At 41.1% G+C, this 21,743-nt stretch overlaps 2 protein-coding genes across 8 annotated transcripts in view; one reads left to right on the forward strand and one right to left on the reverse strand.

The window, feature by feature from the left end:
- The window catches only part of LOC100297099 (P antigen family member 3), a 418,811-nt gene that overhangs the window by 261,737 nt on the left and 135,331 nt on the right, over positions 1-21,743 (forward strand). The window contains exons 1-5 of one of the 7 annotated variants that reach the window (XM_002700115.6): positions 9,765-11,275; positions 12,183-12,262; positions 12,736-12,874; positions 13,279-13,404; positions 16,759-16,865. In XM_002700115.6, the coding sequence (XP_002700161.2) occupies positions 12,191-12,262; positions 12,736-12,874; positions 13,279-13,404; positions 16,759-16,781 (360 nt within the window). In that variant the 5' untranslated portion in view covers positions 9,765-11,275; positions 12,183-12,190 and the 3' untranslated portion in view covers positions 16,782-16,865. The other 6 variants (XM_024988830.2, XM_024988826.2, XM_059883781.1 and 3 more) reach the window with 6 other exon arrangements.
- LOC100297779 (fibrous sheath CABYR-binding protein) overlaps positions 1-21,743 on the reverse strand; it is a 154,990-nt gene that overhangs the window by 109,329 nt on the left and 23,918 nt on the right. The gene's annotated exons all lie outside the window — the stretch shown is intronic.

Raw genomic sequence — 21,743 nt, forward strand, 5'->3', positions numbered from 1 at the left:
TTGTTGCCAAATGGAAGTCTCTCCCCTGTAGTACCTCCCACCTCCTGTGGTGGTGCCTCCCACCTCTGCAGGCACAATGGAGTGTTCCAGTCTCACACCTCATCTTCCAGCACCCCCAGGAGGTGAGACCCCCATGGGGAGCCATTTTTCACTCACTCTTGTTGGTCCTGGCTGGGACCCGACTATTTACATTTCTGCTGCTGCTGCTGCTGCTAAGTCATTTCAGTCATGTCCGACTCTGTGTGACCCCATGGATGGCAGCCCACCAGGCTCCCCCGTCCCTGGGATTCTCCAAGCAAGAACACTGGAGTGGGTTGCCATTTCCTTCTCCAACGCATGAAAGTGAAAAGTGAAAGTGAAGTCGCTCAGTCGTGTCTGACACTCAGCGACCCCATGGACTGCAGCCTTCCAGGTTCCTCAGTCCATGGGATTTTCCAGGCAAGCGTACTGGAGTGGGGTGCCATTGCCTTCTCCATTTGCATTTCTAACCCTGCTCGATCTCCCTCCTACACAACTGGTGAACTCCATGATGAGCAATGGTCTACGTTTAGACCTTTAAACTCTAACAAGCTTTCCTCTTGTTAACTGTAACAGAGTGTCTGCTCCAAGAATGATGTGAGGAGGGAGTCAACAAGCTTTACTTCTCCTGCACCACTGATGCACAGCATTGTGGCAGCATCTATCAGGGTGAAAAATCGTTATAAATCCTTGTCTTGTCTCAGAGGGAACTTGTTCAGGTCATGTTGTTAATATTTGAGGGAGGGAAAGCAAAAGCATTTTGAAGCCCAAAGTGGGGCCTCTTCTGTGTGAGTGTGTGTGTGTGTGCACTTTCAATACAGAGAAACGTGTTTGAAAGGAACAGGGAGGCACCAATAACTAACCCCTGTGGTAGGCCCTGGAAGCAGAGACTGTGGAGTGTGATGACCTGTGTAGTCCATGTACTGATACACTAATGAAATCTTTCTCCAGCCCCGTACTCATGTAATATTTGAGTAACCAAAGGGACTACGACAGGGCTGTCTGCTGTCACCCTGTTTGTTTAATCTATACGCTGAGTACATCATGAAAAATGCCGAGCTGGATGAGTTACAAGCTGGAATCCTGATAGGCAGGAGAAACATCAACAACCTCAGATATGCAGATGATATAACACTAATGGCAGAAAGCAAAGAGGAACTAAGGAGCCTCTTGCTGAGGGTGAAGGAGGAGAGTGAAAGAGCCGGCTTAAAACTAAATATTAAAAAAACTAAGATCATGGCATCTGGCCCCATGACTTCATGGCAAATAGAGGGAGAAAGGTGGAAGTTGTGACAGATGTCCCCATCTTGGCCTCTAAAATCACTGCAGAAGGTGACTGCAGCCATGAAATCAGAAGACATTTGCTTCCTGGCAGGAAAGCTCTGAGAAGCTTAGTGTGTTAAAAGCAGAGACATTACTCTGCCGACAAAGGTCCATATAGTCAAGGCTATGGTCTTCCCAGCAATCATGTATGGTTGTGACAGCTGGACCGTAAAGAAGGCAGAGTGCTGAAGAATTGATGCCTTCAAAGTTTGGTTCTGGAGAAGACTCCTGAGAGTCCCTTGGATAGCAAGGAGATCAAGCCAGTCAATCTTAAGGGAAATCAACCCTGAATACTCATTGGAAGGACTGATGTTGAAGCTGAAACTCCAGTATTTTGGTCGTCCTATGTGAACAGCTGACTCACTGGAAAACTCTCTGATGCTGGGAAGGATTGAGAGCAGAAGGAGAAGAGGGCATCAGAGGATGAGATGGCTGGATGGCGTCACCGATGCAATGCACATGAACTTGGGCAAACTTTGGGAGATGGTGAGGGACAGAGAGGCCTGGTGTGCTGTAGTCCATGGAGTCGCAAAGAGTTGGAAACAACTGAGCAACTGAGTATATTGTAGAATTCCTGGAACACAGGTTAACAGAATGTGAAGCTGGGTGGAGATAGGGAGGACCACAGAGAGAGAAAGAGAAAGAGACAGCACAGGATCGAGCACTACAGATATTTGCACAGGGTTCTCTGGGAGTCAAAATGGCTGTCTGGGGAGGCCTTACAAATAGCTGTGAAAAGAAGAGAAGTGAAAAGCAAAGGAGAAAAGGAAAGATACAAACATCTGAATTCAGAGTTCCAAAGAATAGCAAGAAGAGATAAGAAAGCCTTCTTCAGCAATCAATGCAAAGAAATAGAGGAAAACAACAGAATGGGAAAGACTAGAGATCTCTTCAAGAAAATCAGAGATACCAAAGGAACATTTCATGCAAAGATGGGCTCGATAAAGGACAGAAATGGTATGGACCTAACAGAAGGAGAAGATATTAAGAAGAGATGGCAAGAATACACAGAAGAACTGTACAAAAAAGATCTTCACGACCCAGATAATCACGATGGTGTGGTCACTGACCTAGAGCCAGACATCCTGGAATGTGAAGTCAAGTAGGCCTTAGAAAGCATCACTACGAACAAAGCTAGTGGAGGTGATAGAATTCCAGTTGAGCTATTCCAAATCCTGAAAGATGATGTTGTGAAAGTGCTGCACTCAATATGCCAGCAAATTTGGAAGACTCAGCAGTGGCCACAGGACTGGAAAAGGTCAGTTTTCATTCCAATCCCAAAGAAAGGCAATGCCAAAGAATGCTCAAACTATTGCACAATTGCACTCATCTCACACACTAGTAAAGTAATGCTCAAAATTCTCCAAGCCAGGCTTCAGCAATATGTGAACCGTGAACTTCCTGATGTTCAAGCTGCTTTTAGAAAAGGCAGAGGAACCAGAGATCAAATTGCCAACATCCGCTGGATCATGGAAAAAGCGAGAGAGTTCCAGAAAAACATCTATTTCTGCTTTATTGACTATGCCAAAGCCTTTGACTGTGTGGATCACAATAAACTGTGGAAAATTCTGAAAGAGATGGGAATACCAGACCACCTGACCTGCCTCTTGAGAAATTTGTATGCAGGTCAGGAAGCAACAGTTAGAACTGGACATGGAACAACAGACTGGTTCCAAATAGGAAAAGGAGTACATCAAGGCTGTATATTGTCACCCTGCTTATTTACCTTATATGCAGAGTACATCATGAGAAAGGCTGGGCTGGAAGAAGCACAAGCTGGAACCAAGATTGCCAGGAGAAATATCAATAACCTCAGATATGCAGATGACACCACCCTTATGGCAGAAAGTGAAGAGGAACTAAAAAGCCTCTTGATGAAAGTGAAAGAGAGGAGAGAAAAAGTTGGCTTAAAGCTCAACATTCAGAAAACGGAGATCATGGCATCTGGTCCCATCACTTCATGGGAAATAGATGGGGAAACAGTGGAAACAGTGTCAGACTTTATTTTTTTGGGCTCCAAAATCACTGCAGATTTTGATTGCAGCCATGGAATTAAAAGACGCTTACTCCTTGGAAGGAAAGTTATGACCAACCTAGATAACATATTCAAAAGCAGAGATATTCCTTTGCCAACAAAGGTCCGTCTAGTCAAGGCTATGGTTTTTCCTGTGGTCATATATGGATGTGAGAGTTGGACTGTGAAGAAAGCTGAGCACCGAAGAATTGATGCTTTTGAACTGTGGTGTTGGAGAAGACTCTTGAAAGTTCCTTGGACTGCAAGGAGATCCCACCAGTCCATCCTAAAGGAGACCAGTCCTGGGTGTTCATTGGAAGGACTGATGCTGAGGCTGAAACTCCAATACTTTAGCCACCTCATGCGAAGAGTTGACTCATTGGAAAAGACCCTGAGCTGGGAGGGATTGGGGACAGGAGGAGAAGGGGACGACTGAGGATGAGATGGCTGGATGGCATCACCGACTCAATGCACAGGAGTTTGCGTGAACTCTGGGAGTTGATGATGGACAGGGAGACCTGGTGTGCTGCGATTCGTGGTGTATCAAAGAGTTCGACACAACTGAGTGACTGAACTGCAGTGAACTGAAGGCTCTTATGTAAGAAATGGGTATAACATCAATTGAAGGCATATTGTAAGAAGTATAAAATGCATATTGTAAACTCTAGAGCCACCCTAGAAAGAATTTTTTGGCTATACATGCAGCTCATGGGATCTTAGTTCCCTGGCTAGGGACAGGACCTGGGGCCATGGCAATGAAAGCACCGAATCCTAATCATTGGACCACCAGGGAATTCCCTAGAAAGATTTTTAATAAGATGTATATCTAGAAAGCCAATAGTAGCAATAAAATGGACTAATAAAGAAATAACCAATCTAAATGAAGAAAAGAAATGGGAAACTTGTCACTAAAAAATATACATGATATAAAGAAAAGCACATTCAGATAGTAGATTTAAAACTGAACGATTTACCCACTAATTGAAAGTTGCGCACACACGTCAATTATAAGACCTACTTTGGGGGACTCCCCTGGTTGTCCAGTGGTTCAGGATCTGCTTTTCAATGCAGGGGACACAGATTTGATCCTTGGTCTGGCAAGTACGCCCTTGTGCCGCAGCAAGAGAAGCCCACACACTGCAACTAGAGAGAAGCCTGAGTGCAGCAGCAAAGATCAATGAAGCCAGATAAATAAAGACCTTACATTATGTATGGTAAAAAAAAATAATCTCACCTTAAATAATTTATAATTAATTATTACAGCTAATAATTTAAAAATTATTATACCTAATAATAAAAAATTATTATAGCTAATAATTTAAAATTAAATGTGTGGAAATACTTATACCTCCAAATCCCAAATCAAACGAAAGCTGGAGAGGCTGAATTAACATCATAAAAGTATACTTCAGAATGAAGATTTTTTGCGGAAGATAAAGGGCAGTACATAATGATAGAGAATTCAATTCACTGAGGAGACATAATAGTCAGGAATGTGTATGCAATTTCAGAATACAGGAGCCAAAATCTGATAGAATGGAAAGGAGAAACAGACAATCCACAGTTGTAGTTGAAGACTTTCACTTTTCACATTCAGCCATTAATACAGTAAGTGAGCAACACAATTAAAAAATATATAGAAGACTTGAACAATACTATTAACCGACTTGACCTAATTGATATTTATAGAACGTGCCCAGTCCCAGTTGTGTCCAACTGTTTGGGACCCCATGGACGGTAGTGTCCATGGAATTTTTCAGGGAAGAATACTGGAGCAAGTTGCCATTTCTTACTCCAGGGGACTTCCCAGACCCAGAGATTGATCCCATGTCTCTTGCCTCTCTTGCGTTGGCAGGCAGATTCTTTACCACTGCGCCACCTGGGAAACCCATTTATTGAGCAACAGAAACTAAATACATATTCTTCTGAAGTGAATATGGAAGTTCAACCAAATACGCCAGTTAAAAACCTTACTAAGTTCAAAAGGACTGAAATCACACAAAATATATTTCCTGACCAAAAAATAATTAAAATAAAGATTAACCATGGAAAGTGACCTAGAAAATCACAAACTGCTTGTAAATTGAACAAAACTTCAAATTAATGCAAGGATCAAAGGAGAAATAGAAAATACAATATATCAAAATTATGAGATGATGCCAAAGTTTCACAGAGGGATATTTATAGTATTAAATGTTTGTATTAAAAGAGGGAAAAGGCCAATTATCATTCAAAGATCAATAATCTTCTTTAAGAAACTAGAATACAACAAAATTTAACCCAAATCCAGCAAAAAAAAAAAAAAAAAGAATAACAAACATCTTGGCAGAAATCAATTAAATAGAAACCAGAAAATCAGTAGTACCAAAAAATTCAGTTGAAACCAGTGGCTGATACTGTGAATAGATTAATATGATAATAAACCTATAGCCTGATTGATTAAAAAAGAGAGAGACAAAGAAGGAAGAGTGACACTAATTACCAACTTCAGTAATACCATAGGAGACAGCAGTACAGAGCTCTCAGATATTAAATGCACAATGAAGGAAGATTTTAAAAAAAAGGTTATTCAAAATTTTTTGCATGGTTGGTCGTATTGGACTCTTTGTGACCCTGTGGACTATAGCCCACCAGGCTCCTCTCTCCATGGGATTTTCCAGGCAAAAATACTGGAATGGGTTGCCATTTCCTCTTCCAGGGGATCTCCTGATCCAGGAATCGAACCTGAGTCTCTTATGTCTCCTGAATTGGCAGGTGGTTCTTTACCACTGAGCCATCTGGGAAGACCCAAAATTTGTTGAATGTAAATCTAAAAGTGGGTTCTCACTACACAAACACACACACACACACACACACACACACACATACACACACTTTAACAAGAAAAGAAACAAAGAAAGGGACAAAAAGAAATTTTAGGATGTGTTGGATATGTCTATTACCTTGATTCTGGTGATGATATTATCATTGTGTGCATATGCCCAAACTCATCAAATTGTACACAGTAAATATATACCATTTGTTGTATATCAATTATGCTTCAATAAACTATTTAAGAAAGGAGAGCAGAAAAATGTTATCCAAAAAATTGATACTTGGATAAAATGAGAACATTTCTTGAAAAATACTGACTAACCAAGGTCACTCAAAAATAAATAAGGATGAATAACTTTATTAAGGAAGTTAATGTGCACGCATTGCTTCCGTCATGTCTGACTCTTTGCGTTTCTATGGACTATAGGCCTCCAGGCTCCTCGGTCCATGGGATTCTTCAGGCAAGAATAGTGGAGTGGGTTGCCAGGCCCTCCTTCAGGAGATCTACCTGTCCCAGGGATTGAGCCTGCGTCTCTTACCTCTCTTGCATTGGCAGGCAGGTTCTTTACCGCTAGTGCAACCTGGGAAGCCCCAAAGAAGATAATTCTTCTGCTTCATTTTATGAGGCCATTGTTACCCTGATACCAAACCAAACCAAAAAAGACAACACAAGAAAAAACCACAGACCAATATTTTTATGAATACAGACACAAAGATTCTTAGTAAAATACTGCTGCTGCTGCTGCTGCTGCTGCTGCTAAGTCTCTTCAGTCGTGTCCGACACTGTGCGACCCCATAGACAGCAGCCCACTAGGCTCCTCTGTCCCTGGGATTCTCCAGGCAAGAAAACTAGAGTGGGTTGCCATTTCCTTCTCCAATGCATGAAAGTGAAAAGTGAAAGTGAATTCGCTCAGTCATGTCGGACTCCTAGTGGCCTCATGGACTGCAGCCTACCAGGCTCCTCCATCCATGGGATTTTCCAGGCAAGAGTACTGGAGTGGGGTGCCATTGCCTTCTCCGAGTAAAATACTAGTAAACCAAATTATATACCATGAGGAAGTAGGATTTATCCCAGGAATGCAACTTTGATTTAATATTAAGACTGAAATAAGTTAATCAGTCATCATCATCATCAGTTCAGTCGCTCAGTCGTGTCCATCTCTTTGCGACCCCATGAACCGCAGCACTCCAGGCCTCCCTATCCATCACCTAGTCCCGGAGTCCACTCAAACCCAAGGCCGTTGTGTCGATGATGCCATCCAACCATCTCATCCTCTGTTGTCCCCCTCTCCTCCTGCCCTCAATCTTTCCCAGCATCAGGGTCTTTTGCAATGAGTCAACTCTCTGCATCAGGTGGCCAAAGTATTGGAGTTTCAGCTTCAGCATCAGTCCCTCCAATGAACACCCAGGAATGACCTCCTTTAGGATGGACTGGTGGGATCTCCTTGCAGTCCCAGGGACTCTCAAGAGTCTTCTCCAACACCACAGTTCAAAAGCATCAATTCTTCGACACTCAGCTTTCTTTATAGTCCAGCTCACACATCCATACATTAATGCACCACATCAACAGAATAAAAGACAAAAACCACATTAGCATCTCAGTACCTACATGAATAGCATTGGACAAAATTCAGGGTCCCTTCAAGACAAACAGACTCAAACTAGAAGTAAAAGGCAACAGTTTCAACCTGATATAAAACATCTCTGAAAAACTCACAGCTATCATCGTACTTAATGATAAAAGGCAGAAGTACTGACTTCCCCTGAAAATCAGGAACAATACAAAGATATCATCTCTTACCACTTCTATTCCACATTGTTCTGGAGCTTCTGGACAGGGTAATTAAGCAAGGGAAAGAAATAAAATGAATTTACATTGGAAAAGATGTAAAACTTTTCAATTTGCAGATGACATAATCTTGTGTATAGAAAATCCTTAAGAATCACCCTCTCCCCACAGAAACTATTAGACCCAATACAGGGGCTCAACAGGTTTACAGAATACAAGGTCATATACAAAGAGCAGATATATTTCTATACACAGTCAAGACTTGTACAATAAAAACTACAAAACACTGCTGGGTGAAATTAAAGACAGTCTAGGTAAGTGGAAAGGCATCTCACATTTATGGATTGGAAGACTTACTATTGTGTTAAGATGGCAGTACTCCCCTAATAGAACCCCATCAAAATTCAAACTGTTCTTTCCCCCCAGAAATCAACAAACTGATCCTAGAATTGTAAGAATTGAAAGGGTCCTGGGATAGCCAAAACAGTGTGAAGAAAGAACAAGTACTTACACTTCCCAACTACAAAACCCACTTCAAAGCCAAAATAATCAAGACATTATATATGGTGTTATAGCCACGCGTTCCAGGAAACAAACTCACTCAGAAGGACAATACAGATAGTGGAGTGCAGTTTATTACACCAGCGCACCCAAGGCAGAGTCTCCTCTTGGTGGAGGACCCAGACCAGTTTTTGCAAAAACCTTGTATACCCTAAAGTGTATGTGCCCAAACCCACTTCCCCAAATTCCCTGAAATTAGTCTGAACAAAGGAAAAGAAAGATATAATCAAAGTTAAGCCGTGATTCATATGCCTTAAGCCTAGGTAGTTAACAGTGGACAATTATCAATAGGCCTGTGGTCATACCCCAATAAGCATAATAGAACTTATGATTCTCTTCAGTTACACAGATAATTAGGGTATTCTTTTAGGTGATGGGGAGTCTAGGTATGAGCCCTGGGGCTCTTCCACCCAGGGGCTCTGGTTTTCCAGTTGGTATGTCGTTTCCATAGATACTGAGCATATAGCTCAAAGTCCACAGTCCAGCCCAAGATGGAGTCCTGCTTTCAAGACGGAGCCGGTTCTGTCTGTTTCCTCCTTCAATGGTAGTGACATAAGGATTGTATATAGACAGATACCAGAATAGAATGGAGATGCAAGAAACAAAACCATATGTCTGTGGTCAATTGATTATTGTGAGGGGTGCAGAGGCCATTCAATGGCAAAGAATAATGTTTCAACAAATGGTCTTGGGATAACTGGATGTTCACAACCAAAAGAATCAGTTTATACTTATACCTCACACTGTATATAACTAACTAAAAATTGATCAAAAACCTAAATATAAGAGCTAAAACTATAAAGCACTCAGAGGAAAACAGAGATGTAAATGTTACTGTTGGATTAGGCAATGATTTCCTAGATATGCTACAAAAGCACAAGCACCAAAAGAAACAAAAACAGGCAATTTGGAATCATCAAAATGAAAACTTTTTTTTTTTTTTTGGCATTGCATGGGATCTGTACTCCTCTAAGAGTCTGATCCGTATATTCATTTTCTTTTTTTTTTCCCCAAGAAGCACATTATTTTATTTACAGAAGCACATTATTTATTTACATTATTTTATTTTTATTTAAATTTTAAATATTTATTAAAATATTTATTTAAAAATTAAAACTTTTATCCTTAAAAGGACACTATCAAGAAAGTGAAACTTTCTGGGCACCTACTGGATACTGGCAAGGAGCCTTGAATCCCAGGCAGACCAGAAGAACACCCAAACAACCCTATATGGTGTGGGGAAGAGTGAAACGAGGGGGAAGGACATGTGCAGGCTAGGTGGGATCAGTGCTCCTGAGGTGCAGCTAGGGGAGGACAAGTTCCCACACCTGGAGAGGCACTCTTACCTCGAGGGGATCTGTGGGGATGGGGAAGGACCTTTGGGGTTATGGAGGAATGCACCTGGTGTTTCTGCCCCCACTCCCCCCATTCAACCTCCAGGAACCTGCTGAGGCCTGGGGCTTACTCCTCTGTACTCTGAAACTGGAGGCACTCTGGGGCCCCCTCCAGGCCACACTCAGCATAGGCCACACCCCTGCCTAAGCCCACCCTGCCTGAGCTCCACCACACCTAAGCCCTGCCCTTACAGCAAAGGTTTCTTCTACCTTTTTAAAAATTTCCCTATTTTGCTAGTGTAGCTGTGTCTTACCTTCCAGTGATTGTTTCGTTTATATGTTTAATTTTTCTAATTTATCTGTTAGTTTTCTTATTTATTTTATTTTTTATTATTTGTCATTGTCTTCCACATTTCTTTTCTTTTCCTTTATTTCCTGGTGTGCCATACAGGATCTTGATTCATGGGCTTGAGCTCCTGTGGTGGGAGGACCAAGTCCAAACTGCTGGATTAATAGAGACACTCAGACCTCACGGAATACTATTTGGAGTGAGGTCTCCTGGAGGGCCACATCTAAACACCTGGTCCTGGCCCTACTTAACTGCCTGCAAACTCCAGTGCTAAAATTCTCAGGCCAATCAATCAGCGAGAGAAGAACACAGTTCCGCCTAACAAAAACAATGATATGACAAAAAATATGTTACAGACAAAAGAGCAAGGTAAAAAAACCTAAAAGACCACATAAATGAAGAGGAAATAGGGAAACTACCTGGAAAATAATTTAGAGTAAGGATATTAAAGATGATCCAAAATCTTGAAAATACAATGGAGGCATGGATTTAAAAAAATACAAGAAATGTTTGACAAAGATTTAGAAGAAATAAGGCACAAACAAATAAAGTTGAAAACACAATAACTGAAATGAAAAATACACTAGAAGAAATCAATATGAGACTCACTGAGCAGGAGAACAAATAAGTGAGTTGGAAGACAGAATGGTGGAAATAACTGCTGAAGAGCAGAATAAAGAAAAAAGAATGAAAAAAACACAATATCTATTTTTGTCATGACTGTCTTTCTGAGACACATTCTCCACTAAGGGTAACCTGGGACTACCTATCACCACAGGTTGTGGATGCATAAGAACGACTGCACTGGAAGGAAAAAAATATAGCCTTCAAGCCCCTTTCTCATCCTCCAGAGACCCTGCGGTTCTAGGACTCTACCTCAATGGCAGGAAAACTGCAACCTGCACTGCACAGGCCCAACTCAGTGAGCATGCGCAGTGTGTGGGTGTGCATCCGTTGCTGCGCATGCGCCTTGGTGCGCATACGCCTTCCTGAGCGTTCTGTGAGGAGCGTTGGGCCTGAGACGGGTCTGTTTATTCAGTCCCGGTTCTTTCTCACTACTTGAGACTCACCAGGTAGGTTCACAGGTCTGTCCTGTCTGGAGTTTAAGTGTGTGTGCGTGTGAGGGGGAGCCAGCGAGTTTCGCGCGGGTTGGGCAGTGCGATCTAGGGCCGTTGAGGAGGAAGGCCCTCAAGGTAGTCATCTTTCTCCTCACAAGTGTCGCGACGCCATAGTTCTTGCCTTGATGGCGGGAGAGGAAGGGCAGTGGGCAGAGGAGGGCAGGGGGTAGGATGATGGTTGGGGGAGACTTGGGGGTGCTATTTGAGATATTTAGTTCATTGGGGCCCTGGAACTGACGACAGAGCACAGAATCTGGGGCCGGCAGTGGGACCTGGGCAGGGGTTGGGGTGGGCGATTAAGGAAAGGCCTAGAAACCGGACCGCAGTGGGGTTGTGACTGTATTGCGGGTTTTGTGGTAAGGTGCCAAGAGAGAAGTGGACCGGTTGCTCTGTATGCAGCCTCACCTCAGCCCCAGACACTGAGAAAATCGCCATAGTCAGGCTGTAAAAGACTGAGCCTTTCTTCGTGTTCCAACTGAATTCCAAGGGAGTTGGGGAAAATAGGTCTGGTGAATAGGAGTGTGACATGAGCAATAGTCCTGAGCTTTTGAATTCCTAGGAGTATTTCACTAAAGATCTTCATGATGGAGAAGTCTGTTGTGAAATCAAACGTCCTCACAAAAATTCAGCCTTCTTGTGTACCTTAAGGTGATTTCTCTGCCAGCTTCACAAAGACACAAATGGCTTTGCAAGCGACTGTATTTGGTGTAATTGAAATGCATGTACACTCATACTTAACCAGAGTTTTCTTTTGAAAGTATGTTAACATTAAAAAAAAAAAAGTCAACATAAGGTCATAAAAGTGATCAAATATAGCTGTACTCTTAAATACATTTTCTAAATCACAATATTCTGCTTTCAGGGAGAAATATGAGTGGGCAAGTGGCATCAACATTGGGACCTACAAAGCAAGATTGCTCCCAGGTGGATGAACCTGTGGTTGTGAGTAACCTTACCATTTGATGTTTTCTATTAGCACAAGTTTATTTTTGAGAAAATCATGTTAAGTAGTACACATGTGGTGATAAAGGTCTTCCATGCTGATAAAGGGTGATACTTTGTCTTAGGAAGGAACATTGATCCAGATATATTATAGTCCAGTGTTGCCTGGATGATTATACTGTTAAATTCCCTGGAAATGTGCCCAGTGACTCCCTCCTCCTGCTTATTAACAACAGGCTGCATACTTCCATCCCAACATAGATTTAAGTAACTTCCAAAGTCTTCCTGGGTAACTCTTATGGGAGCTGACTTCTCTGTGGGAAGAGTAACTTTATTAAAAGTAAGTACATAGAATTGTGTTGGGAAAATGTTGTTAGGTTTACTTATGCTCAGATATATCTATGTATTATGTATATTTATGCTATTAGATGTATTAACAACAAAAGTTTTTCTTTGCGTGCACTCTCTCCTAGGACCAGCAGCCCAGTGTTGAGCAGCCTCAACAAGAGAAACCGCCAGCTGAGAGTCAGGATATCACACCTAGAAAGGAGGAAGTACATGGAGAGGATCCAGTGAATCGTGATGAAGAAGAGGAGAAGGATCCCTTTGAAGGTAAAGTGTATCTGTGCGTCATGCCTTAAGACATAACCAGTAAGAAGAGGAAAGGAAACATTAGAAAAGGACTTCAGACAGTTCCTAAAAAACCTGAGGAGAGTATAGTTTGCAGGTCAGTGTGGTCGCTCAAATTTTCCCTTGTTTTCAAGACAAAGAGAAGGGGGCAACTAAGTTGTCTGAGGACAACCCTGGAAAAGGAAAATGGTAATAACAATCGGAAAATTCTGCTTTCCTTTTTCTCCAGCAAAACATTCCCGGAATAATGCTCCTGAGGTTCTTATTCATCACATTTTTAGCATACTAACCTAAGGCTTTTAATTCATAACACCGAGGGAATGAAGATCATCATTCCCTTGTTTATATTGTATGCTTTACAGCTGAATTGATGCGTTTTTTTAAAGATTCTGGCCTGGAAGCTGATCTCCAGCAATTGGCTCTGGCAAAGACTGGGGGTGAAGGTGGAGATGGTCCCGATGTCAGGGAGGAGTTTGCATCAAATACAGAGCCTGGTGAAATGCCAGAAGCAGGTATGTCATCCATTCAGAAAGTAACTTATGTGGTTTCTGTTTTTCAGAATATTATATCTTTACTAATATAGAGGGAACATTACTATTATTTTAATAACAGAGTTCACATATTCTTTGAAAGGTAGTTCGGACCCCAGATGCCTGAATGCCTGACTTACAGACTTTCAAATAAAGAAACAGACAGGATCAAAGCCATATCGAATTGAAAATAGGAAACCGTTTTCTTCTCTCGAGTATAAGTACTTTAAGCAACAGCTAATAATTTTCGGGTTCTTTTATAATTTCTGCTTGTAGCAAATATGGAATGCATTTGTAATAAATATCAGTTTATATGAAATATGCTTAGGCATCCAAGTAGGTTCTAGTACCAGCTTTAGCATAATGTGTGTGATTCTGTGAAATCCCTTAACTGCTAAACTCAACTTTACTCATATAAGTTGTGAATTCAGAACAGATACACGCAGATGCTGATTTTTCAATGCTAATTTTTGCATTCTCTAATTCTCTTTGATGGAATGCATACAAGAATACTCTGTTTTGTATGATGTATTTATCATAAAATGTCATCTTGCGTCAAATTATAACAGGGGGATTGAGATTTCATTTTCTGACGGGGGACACATGTACACCTGTGGCTGATTCATGTCAATGTATGGCAAAACCCACCAGAATATTGTAATTAGTCTCCAATTAAAATCAATTAATTAATTTTTTATAAAAGAAAATGAGCCAACATTCTGCTTGACGTATGTTAAATTCTCTCAAATTCTGAATTCTCTAGCTCTTTAAAAAATAGTTGCATTTTAAATCCTTTCCCCAGGGAAGCATGAAATGACTGAATAATAAAATGGCCAAAGATAGTCTAGTTTCCTGTTTCTGTGGCTGATCAAGTTGAGAGAGTGCATTTAGTCAGTGATATTCAAGGCAGGTGTGAGTAAGATACGTATGCTAAGCACACTACCTGCCCCCACGTTTGGTCTTTTTTTTGAGGGGCGCGGGAGGTTGCTTATTTTAATTGGAGGATGATTACTTTACAATACTATGAAGGTTTTGCCATATACCCCACTCTCACTCTTAAAGAACTAATAAAAATCTGAGCCTCATGATATAATCCTCTCTAACCGTATCAAGTATGTTATTTTTCCTCTTTGATACATGAGTTTAAAAAGTCTTGAAGGCCAAAAATTGTAACTAGTTCTTCCTGCGTATTCAACTTAGTATCTTTCACATACCTGTTTTCCAACTTGCTGACAATAAATTGCATGATTCTGATTTTAAAGGAGGAACTTCATAGTTAGGGAAGAATTTACTGTGTATTAGCCTTCTAAATATTTTCACTTTACATTTTTTTCCATTCCATTTGAACAATTAGATGAAAATACAACTTTCAGATGACTTTCAAGTAACTACAGAACATGATTAAAATGTTCTCATAGAAAAAATCTTAGCCCTAAATATGTGTGGTATTTAAAAAGAAAAATACTTAAATTACAAGGTACATAAATATAAAATCCTACATCCAACATAAAAGGTAAGAAAAAGAGCAACAGAATAAACCTAAGGGAAAAAGAAAAAGATATTTATTAAAAGACAGGTATGAGTTGTTAGGAAGAGGAAAATAAACTCAACTAATAAAGACAATGTGCTAGTTTACATAATTTTTAATATATATATATACACACACACACATTTTTTAATATTCTTTTCCTTTGTGATTTATCACAGGAGACTGGACATTAGTTCCCTGTGCTGTATAGTAGGACCTTGTTGTTTATCCATTCTGAATGTAATGGTTTGTATCTGCCAACCCCAAACTGCCAGTCCATTCCTCTAGGTTACATCATTGTGAAGCAAATGGACAAAGCCCAAGTACACATAATTAGAAATATGAACAAGACACTAACAGTTAGTATATTACAGAATTAAGACAGAGTATAATCTGGAACTCAAATATTTTCAGAATATTGATGAAATGGCTAGTAGGGTAGAAAAACAAATATTATTTAACATACCCCACAGTAACTAAATAACTAAACATCACAAATACCATGGATGAACTTTTGAAATTGGTCAGAGTTTTCCCTCAAAAGCCATTATCATTTAGAAACAAAAAAATCTGCTTTTCCAGATTTTCTTTCTCTCTTCCTACTTGCTTTTCTCTCTCTCTCATACTCCCTCTTGCTCTCCCTTTTCTTCTCTCCTTTTTTTCTTTCTTTTTTTTTTTTTTTTTGGTGTGGCTGTGAGAAACAGTCCTATTTCTGCTTCACATTTTGATGTCACCATGTCGCCAGTGATAGTAATGACTTAAAATTAGTGTCACATATAATTTATTATACCAATTGGAATGCTTCCCAGGGTGAAAAAAAAACATTTAGAATTACATGAGGGCCCCAGGTAAAAAAGGGGACAAATGTTTAACCGACTTAAAACAACCATATCAGGGATAAAGTAGAACAAATGAAAATTTCTACAGTTTTCCACAGTAGAGAAGAAACAAATGTAATACTGGCCTTTTTATTTACTTCACTTAAGCAGTAACAGAGATAACAACTGTTTAGCTATCCTATATTCGGAATATTATTTCAAACCAATGCATTTAAATGATACTTTTTGGGGATTTTTTGTTTCAGTTTTTGTGTATTTTGTTCTCCTTAGGGTGCATTTTGTTGTTAGATATTTTACTGAATGTGTAAAATTCAGTGATTCACACACACACACACACACACTCACAGACAACTGGAGGGCTTCTGAGATCTGGTGACTGTCAAGCCAATGGAGGACATCATGGAGAAGAAAAGATGTTTGTGGCTGTTCTCTCCCTGCACCCAAAAACCCTTGGAAGGCAAGTCAGAAATGTGTGAAAGATATGCTGTGCCATTTGCCATGCAGTTTGACAGCAGTTCTTTTCCTGTCTCCCTACAACCTTTAACAATGGCTTTGGCATTCCATTTCTCTCTATATTAAGTTTTATATATAATATATATAATATACAATATATATAATATAATATCTCTATATTAAGTTTATATATAATATAAAACTGTGTATTATAAAACAGTTTTGCCTTCTACTGAAAACTACCTTCTGATAGGTTCCATTGATTTCATTTGTCTGAACTCAGTGTCCTTTTCTTGTATAACTAGCAAGAGTAGTGTGTTTTTAAAAATACTGGTAACATGCCTGAAAAGTCTATAAAATCTCTAGAGAGGATTAACTGAAGGTAAGCCAAAGGTCGCCCTTAGTGTTCCTGTTTTAGTCCATTTTATAAAACTACAACTGCAGTGAACTTTGTATACCTCTCCTGTCATCGAAATAAAGTTCTGCTAAGTAACTTTTTTAATGTTTATATTATAGGTGAAGGGCAACCATTTGCTTGAAAGAAGATAAACCATCTATGCTGTTCTTATATTGTGTATTTGACTATTAAAGTTCGGTCAATAAAGTTTCGTTTTCTACTTGCACATTTTTTGTTAAATTTATCCCCGGGTATTTAATGTTATTGAAAATTCATGGTTTGTGATTTTTATTGTCTAGTTGAGGCTGTCTGTAGAGATAGAATGTCTATATATAGATTTTCTGTCCAACAATTCCTCTAAATATGCATATTAATTCCACAAATTTAGATCTAGATCATTTTTGCTTTTCAAAATATACTATTATATTTGAATATCAACAGTTTCTACTGGCTTAAACCTTAAACCTGTCCTCATTTTGCAGCATTGAACAAACCTGGCCAGAATAGTCTTGACTAAAGCAGGGGATAAACGGCATTTTTCCCAATAGGAAATGAAAAATCTTCTCCATTTCAACCTGTTTACGTTGCTTTTTTGTAGATATACTTTATCAGAGTAAGTTCCATTCTATTCCTAGTTTGCTGTCTTGAATATAGATTAATTTTCATCAAACACTTATACTGCATCAATTGTGATGATCATAGAATTGTTTTCCCTCCATTTTTCTATTAATGTGGTGAATTGCATTGGTAACCTCATACATGTAAACCACCCTTGCACTTCTAGGGTTAAAAAAATTGGGTCATAACATATTCTTTAGGTGTAATCTACATGTTCATGCATATACTATATATATATGCACACATAAAAAATTCATAAAAGCCTTTGGTCTTCTCTTGAATAAATGGGTTTACAAAATGTGCCACCCAAATCTCATACGGTGTCCCTGATGAAATCATTGACAGAGAAACATTTTTAAAAACTTAATATATAGAGAAATGGAATGCCAAAGCCATTGTTAAAGGTTGTAGGGAGACAGGAAAAGAACTGCTGTCAAATTGCATGGCAAATGGCACAGCATATCTTTCACACATTTCTGACTTGCCTTCCAACGGTTTTTGGGTGCAGGGAGAGAACAGCCACAAACATCTTTTCTTCTCCATGACATCCTCCATTGGCTTGATAGTCACCAGATCTCAGAAGCCCTCCAGTTGTCTGTGAGTGTGTGTGTGTGTGTGTGTGAGTGTGTGTGTGTATGTATGTGTGACTCACTTAGTCGTGTCCAACTCTCTGTGACCCGACGAACTGTAGCCTACCAGGCTTCTCTGTCCATGGAATTCTCCAGGCAAGAATACTGGAGTGGATTGCCATTCCCTTCTCCCGAGGATCTTCCCAGCCCAGGGATCAAACCCTGGTCTCCTGCAGATTCTTTACCGTTTGAGCTACGGGGAAGTCCTCCAGCTGTCTGATTCCTCCCTTATATCCTTATTATTAATATAATAACAACGCTTACATCCTGAGCCCCCATCTGCATCCTCATGCACCAAAAAAATATATTTCTGCAACAAAGGACCTATTCAGACTTCACTCTGCTTAGTGAATAACGGGATTATAAATAGCAGCTGTTGTGCCCTTACAAAGGTATGAAAATCTAGGTCCAAAAGGATTGAAAATGGGAGGTTCAAATCTACCACAAGACTTAAAGAAGAGTATCCCAACTTTACCAAAAAGTATGTGACAAAGCCCCTAGTCATGGAGCTGTCTGACAAGATTAGATCCTAGCTAGAAGAAAAGGGAAAGGAATGAGGGGAACTTCGTGAGACAAAATGACTTGAGTCTTATCTGCTCTGTCTCCTTATTGGCTATGACATGACATAACTGGGCTTCCCTGGTGGCTCAGACAGTAAAGAATCCACCTGCAGTGCTGGAGACCTGGGTTTGATCCCTGTGTTGGGAAGACCTCCTGGAGGAGGCCACGGCAACCCACTCCAGTATTCTTGCCTGAAGAATCCCCATGGATAGAAGTGCCTGACGGACTACAGTCCATGGGGTCACAAAGAGTCAGACACGACTGAGTGACTAAGCACAGCACGTGACATAACTCAGAGTATCAGTACTGGCTCTGACACATACTGAGTGAAGGTGAGAAAGGTATTTACATCCTTTGGATCTGTTTCCCCATTTCTAAAGTGGAAATTACAAGTTTACAGTAAATATTTGTTACAAAGAATAAACAAGATAACGTGAAGTAGGCATTACATTGCAAAAGGATTTGGCTTATTCTACTCCATTTTTTCATTTAAACATTTACCTTTACAATTCTCTCACAAGTGATACAGATTTTGAATTTCAAGTAGGCTATAAGGTTAACTTTTAAAATGAACTGGACTTCAGAAACATATTTTGTCTAAATAAATATATTGATTCAATAGCAGATTCAATGGCTGGTATCAGACATGGCATCCATTCTAAGGTTGGTTTGTTAACGAGGACTGACAAGGCTACCCTAAGTCATAGTATGTAGTGAAAACCGTGCTCCTTGCTGTGTGTGATGACAAAATAAGCCAGTATTCTGGTCACGCAACATCACACAACTCAACACCAAACTCTGTCACGTAGTCAGGCAGCCAGTCCCTAAGTCACAGCGCAGGAGCTACAGGGCCTCAGGGCACCACTGCAGTTGTTAGTTAGGCTTGTCACCTTCTACGGGCTTGGCCAGTAAGGAGACAATGAACCCGAATGGATTCAGATTCTACCTTACAGACAGTGCAGAAGCAATATGACCCTGGTGTCAGTTGCCTTGTCCCTAGTCCCGCGGTTTGCCACTGAATTGGAAGGCCTCAGTAAAGGCACTACAGGTGGTGGGTCTCTGCCACGAAGGAGCCCGCAGTTGTGCCCTATGGCACTGAGAAGCTCTGTAGTTCACAGCTGTACTCTCAGCTGGGGCTAGGGAGACCATCCTATGTTCAACTGAAACCAGAGGTGGATGAGTACCAACTTTGTGTCACCTCCAGCTGGATGAGGAGGCAGGTGAGAAATGGCCTCATAGCAGCTCTTCATCAGGCTGCTTATCTCCCCTTGCTGCAAGAGCAATCAGGAGGTTCTCTGACAAGTTTCAAGCCAGCCTGCAGTTTAGCCTTGCCTACATAGCCTAAGCGGGGACATGCAAGGGCACCAGGGCACCAAGACAGAGTCACACTCCTACAGTGTTTTTTGGAACAAGACACAAGTCTTTACGTATGATGCTACAAATATGACACCTATATACTGACTCCTACATGGAGGAGATCCTTTTCCTGTCACTCATTAAAAATATTCCATCATTGAGTACACACACATTGATTACTAGCATGTCTCAGGACGTGTCTGCAATGCTTGAAATAACAAGACCAGTGATGTGAGGTGGATGATGGGAATATCACACTGGTGGGCCAGACAGACACATAAACAGAAAAGAAGTGCAAAGGAGAAACACAGGGAATGGACCTAAGGGGAAAGCAAAGCAAAACGGTGAGCAGGGTGGCCAAGAAGCAGGAGGAAAGCTAGAAGATAAGGTTCATTCTAAGAGGGAAAGAGGTTATATATAACACAGCTGTGCTTTGACCCAGGGTGTGGATGAGAGTCACAACCTCCCCTGCATCACTGCCCCTTTTGAGAGTGGTGTCTGGGAGTCTAGAGATTCTGAAGGGAGAGAAGGAAAATACATAGTGCGGGGGGTACGTGCACCCGCCCTGATAGAGATACAGGTGCAGCTTGTTACAGTTATCAGGTGGGGATGAGCGGAGGTGGATTCAGTGACTCAAGAAGAAATGTGGAAATGAATGTAAAGGGAGAAAGCACATGGAGAGGGGGTAAACAGCTCCAACTCCCATTTCTGTACCAGGGTAGGTGCTCCATATTACTGTCGTGAGAAGGCTTCCTGGTCTGAGCTCTGGGAGGGAGTGATGAGCATTCTAAGGACCCACCATCGCCTAAGCAGGGGGCACTGAGTGTGTGAAGACTTAAGTCTCAGCCTTTACCACTGACAGACACAGAAAGCTTCTTCGTCCTGCTGAGAGTGGGGCTCTGGAAGCTTAGGGAAGCTCAAAGGTAAGGTGGAGGTGGTGGTGGTTGTTCAGTCGCTCAGTCATGTCCAACTATTTACTACCCATGGCCTGCACCATGCCAGGCTCCTCTGTCCTCCACTATCTCCCTGAGTTTGATCAAATTAATGTCCATTGGGTTGGTGATGCTATCTAATCATCTCACCCTCTGTCGCCCCCTTCTCCTGCCTTCAATCTTTTTGCATCAGGGTCCTTTCCAATGAGTCAGCTATTCGCATCTGGTGGCCAAAGTATTTCAGCTTCAGCATCAATCCTTCCAGTGAGTATTCAGAGTTCATTTCCTTTAGGATTGGCAGGTTTGTTCTCCTTGCTGTCCAAGGGATTCTCAAGGCTCATCTCTAGCACCACAATTCGAAAGCATCAATTCTTTGGCACTCAGCCTTCTTAATGACCCAACTCACACATCTGTACATCACTACTGGAAAAACCATAGTTTTGACTCTACAGACCTTGTCAGCAAAGTGATGGCTTCTGCTTTTTAATATGGTGTCTAAGTTTATCATGGTCTTCCCTGGGGGCTCAGCAGTAAAGAATCTGTCCGTTATGCAGCACACTTAGGAGATATGGGTTCAATCCCTGGGTCAGGAAGATCCCCTGGTGGTGGGCATGGCAACCCACTCCAGTATTCTCATCTGGAGAATCCCCTGGACAGAGGAGCCTGTTGGCCCTTGTCCATGGGGTCGTAAAGAGCCGCACACTACTGAAGTGCCTGAGAATTCATGTAAGCTAGGTTTGTCATAGCTTTCCTTCCAAGGAGCAAGCGTCTTTTAATTTCATGGCTGCAATCACCATTTGCAGTGATTTTTGAGCCCAAGAAAATGAAATGTGTCACTGCTTCCACTTCAGTTCAGTTCAGTCACTCAGCCGTGTCGACTCTTTGTGACCCCTTGAACCGCAGCACGCCAGGCCTCCCTGTCCATCACCAACTCCCGGAGTTCACCCAAACTCATGTCCATTGAGGTCGGTGATGCCATCATCTCATGCCACTCTCACATATGCCCAT

The sequence above is a fragment of the Bos taurus genome, chromosome X, assembly GCF_002263795.3.
Source record: "Bos taurus isolate L1 Dominette 01449 registration number 42190680 breed Hereford chromosome X, ARS-UCD2.0, whole genome shotgun sequence".
In the NCBI taxonomy this organism is placed as follows: domain Eukaryota; kingdom Metazoa; phylum Chordata; class Mammalia; order Artiodactyla; family Bovidae; genus Bos; species Bos taurus.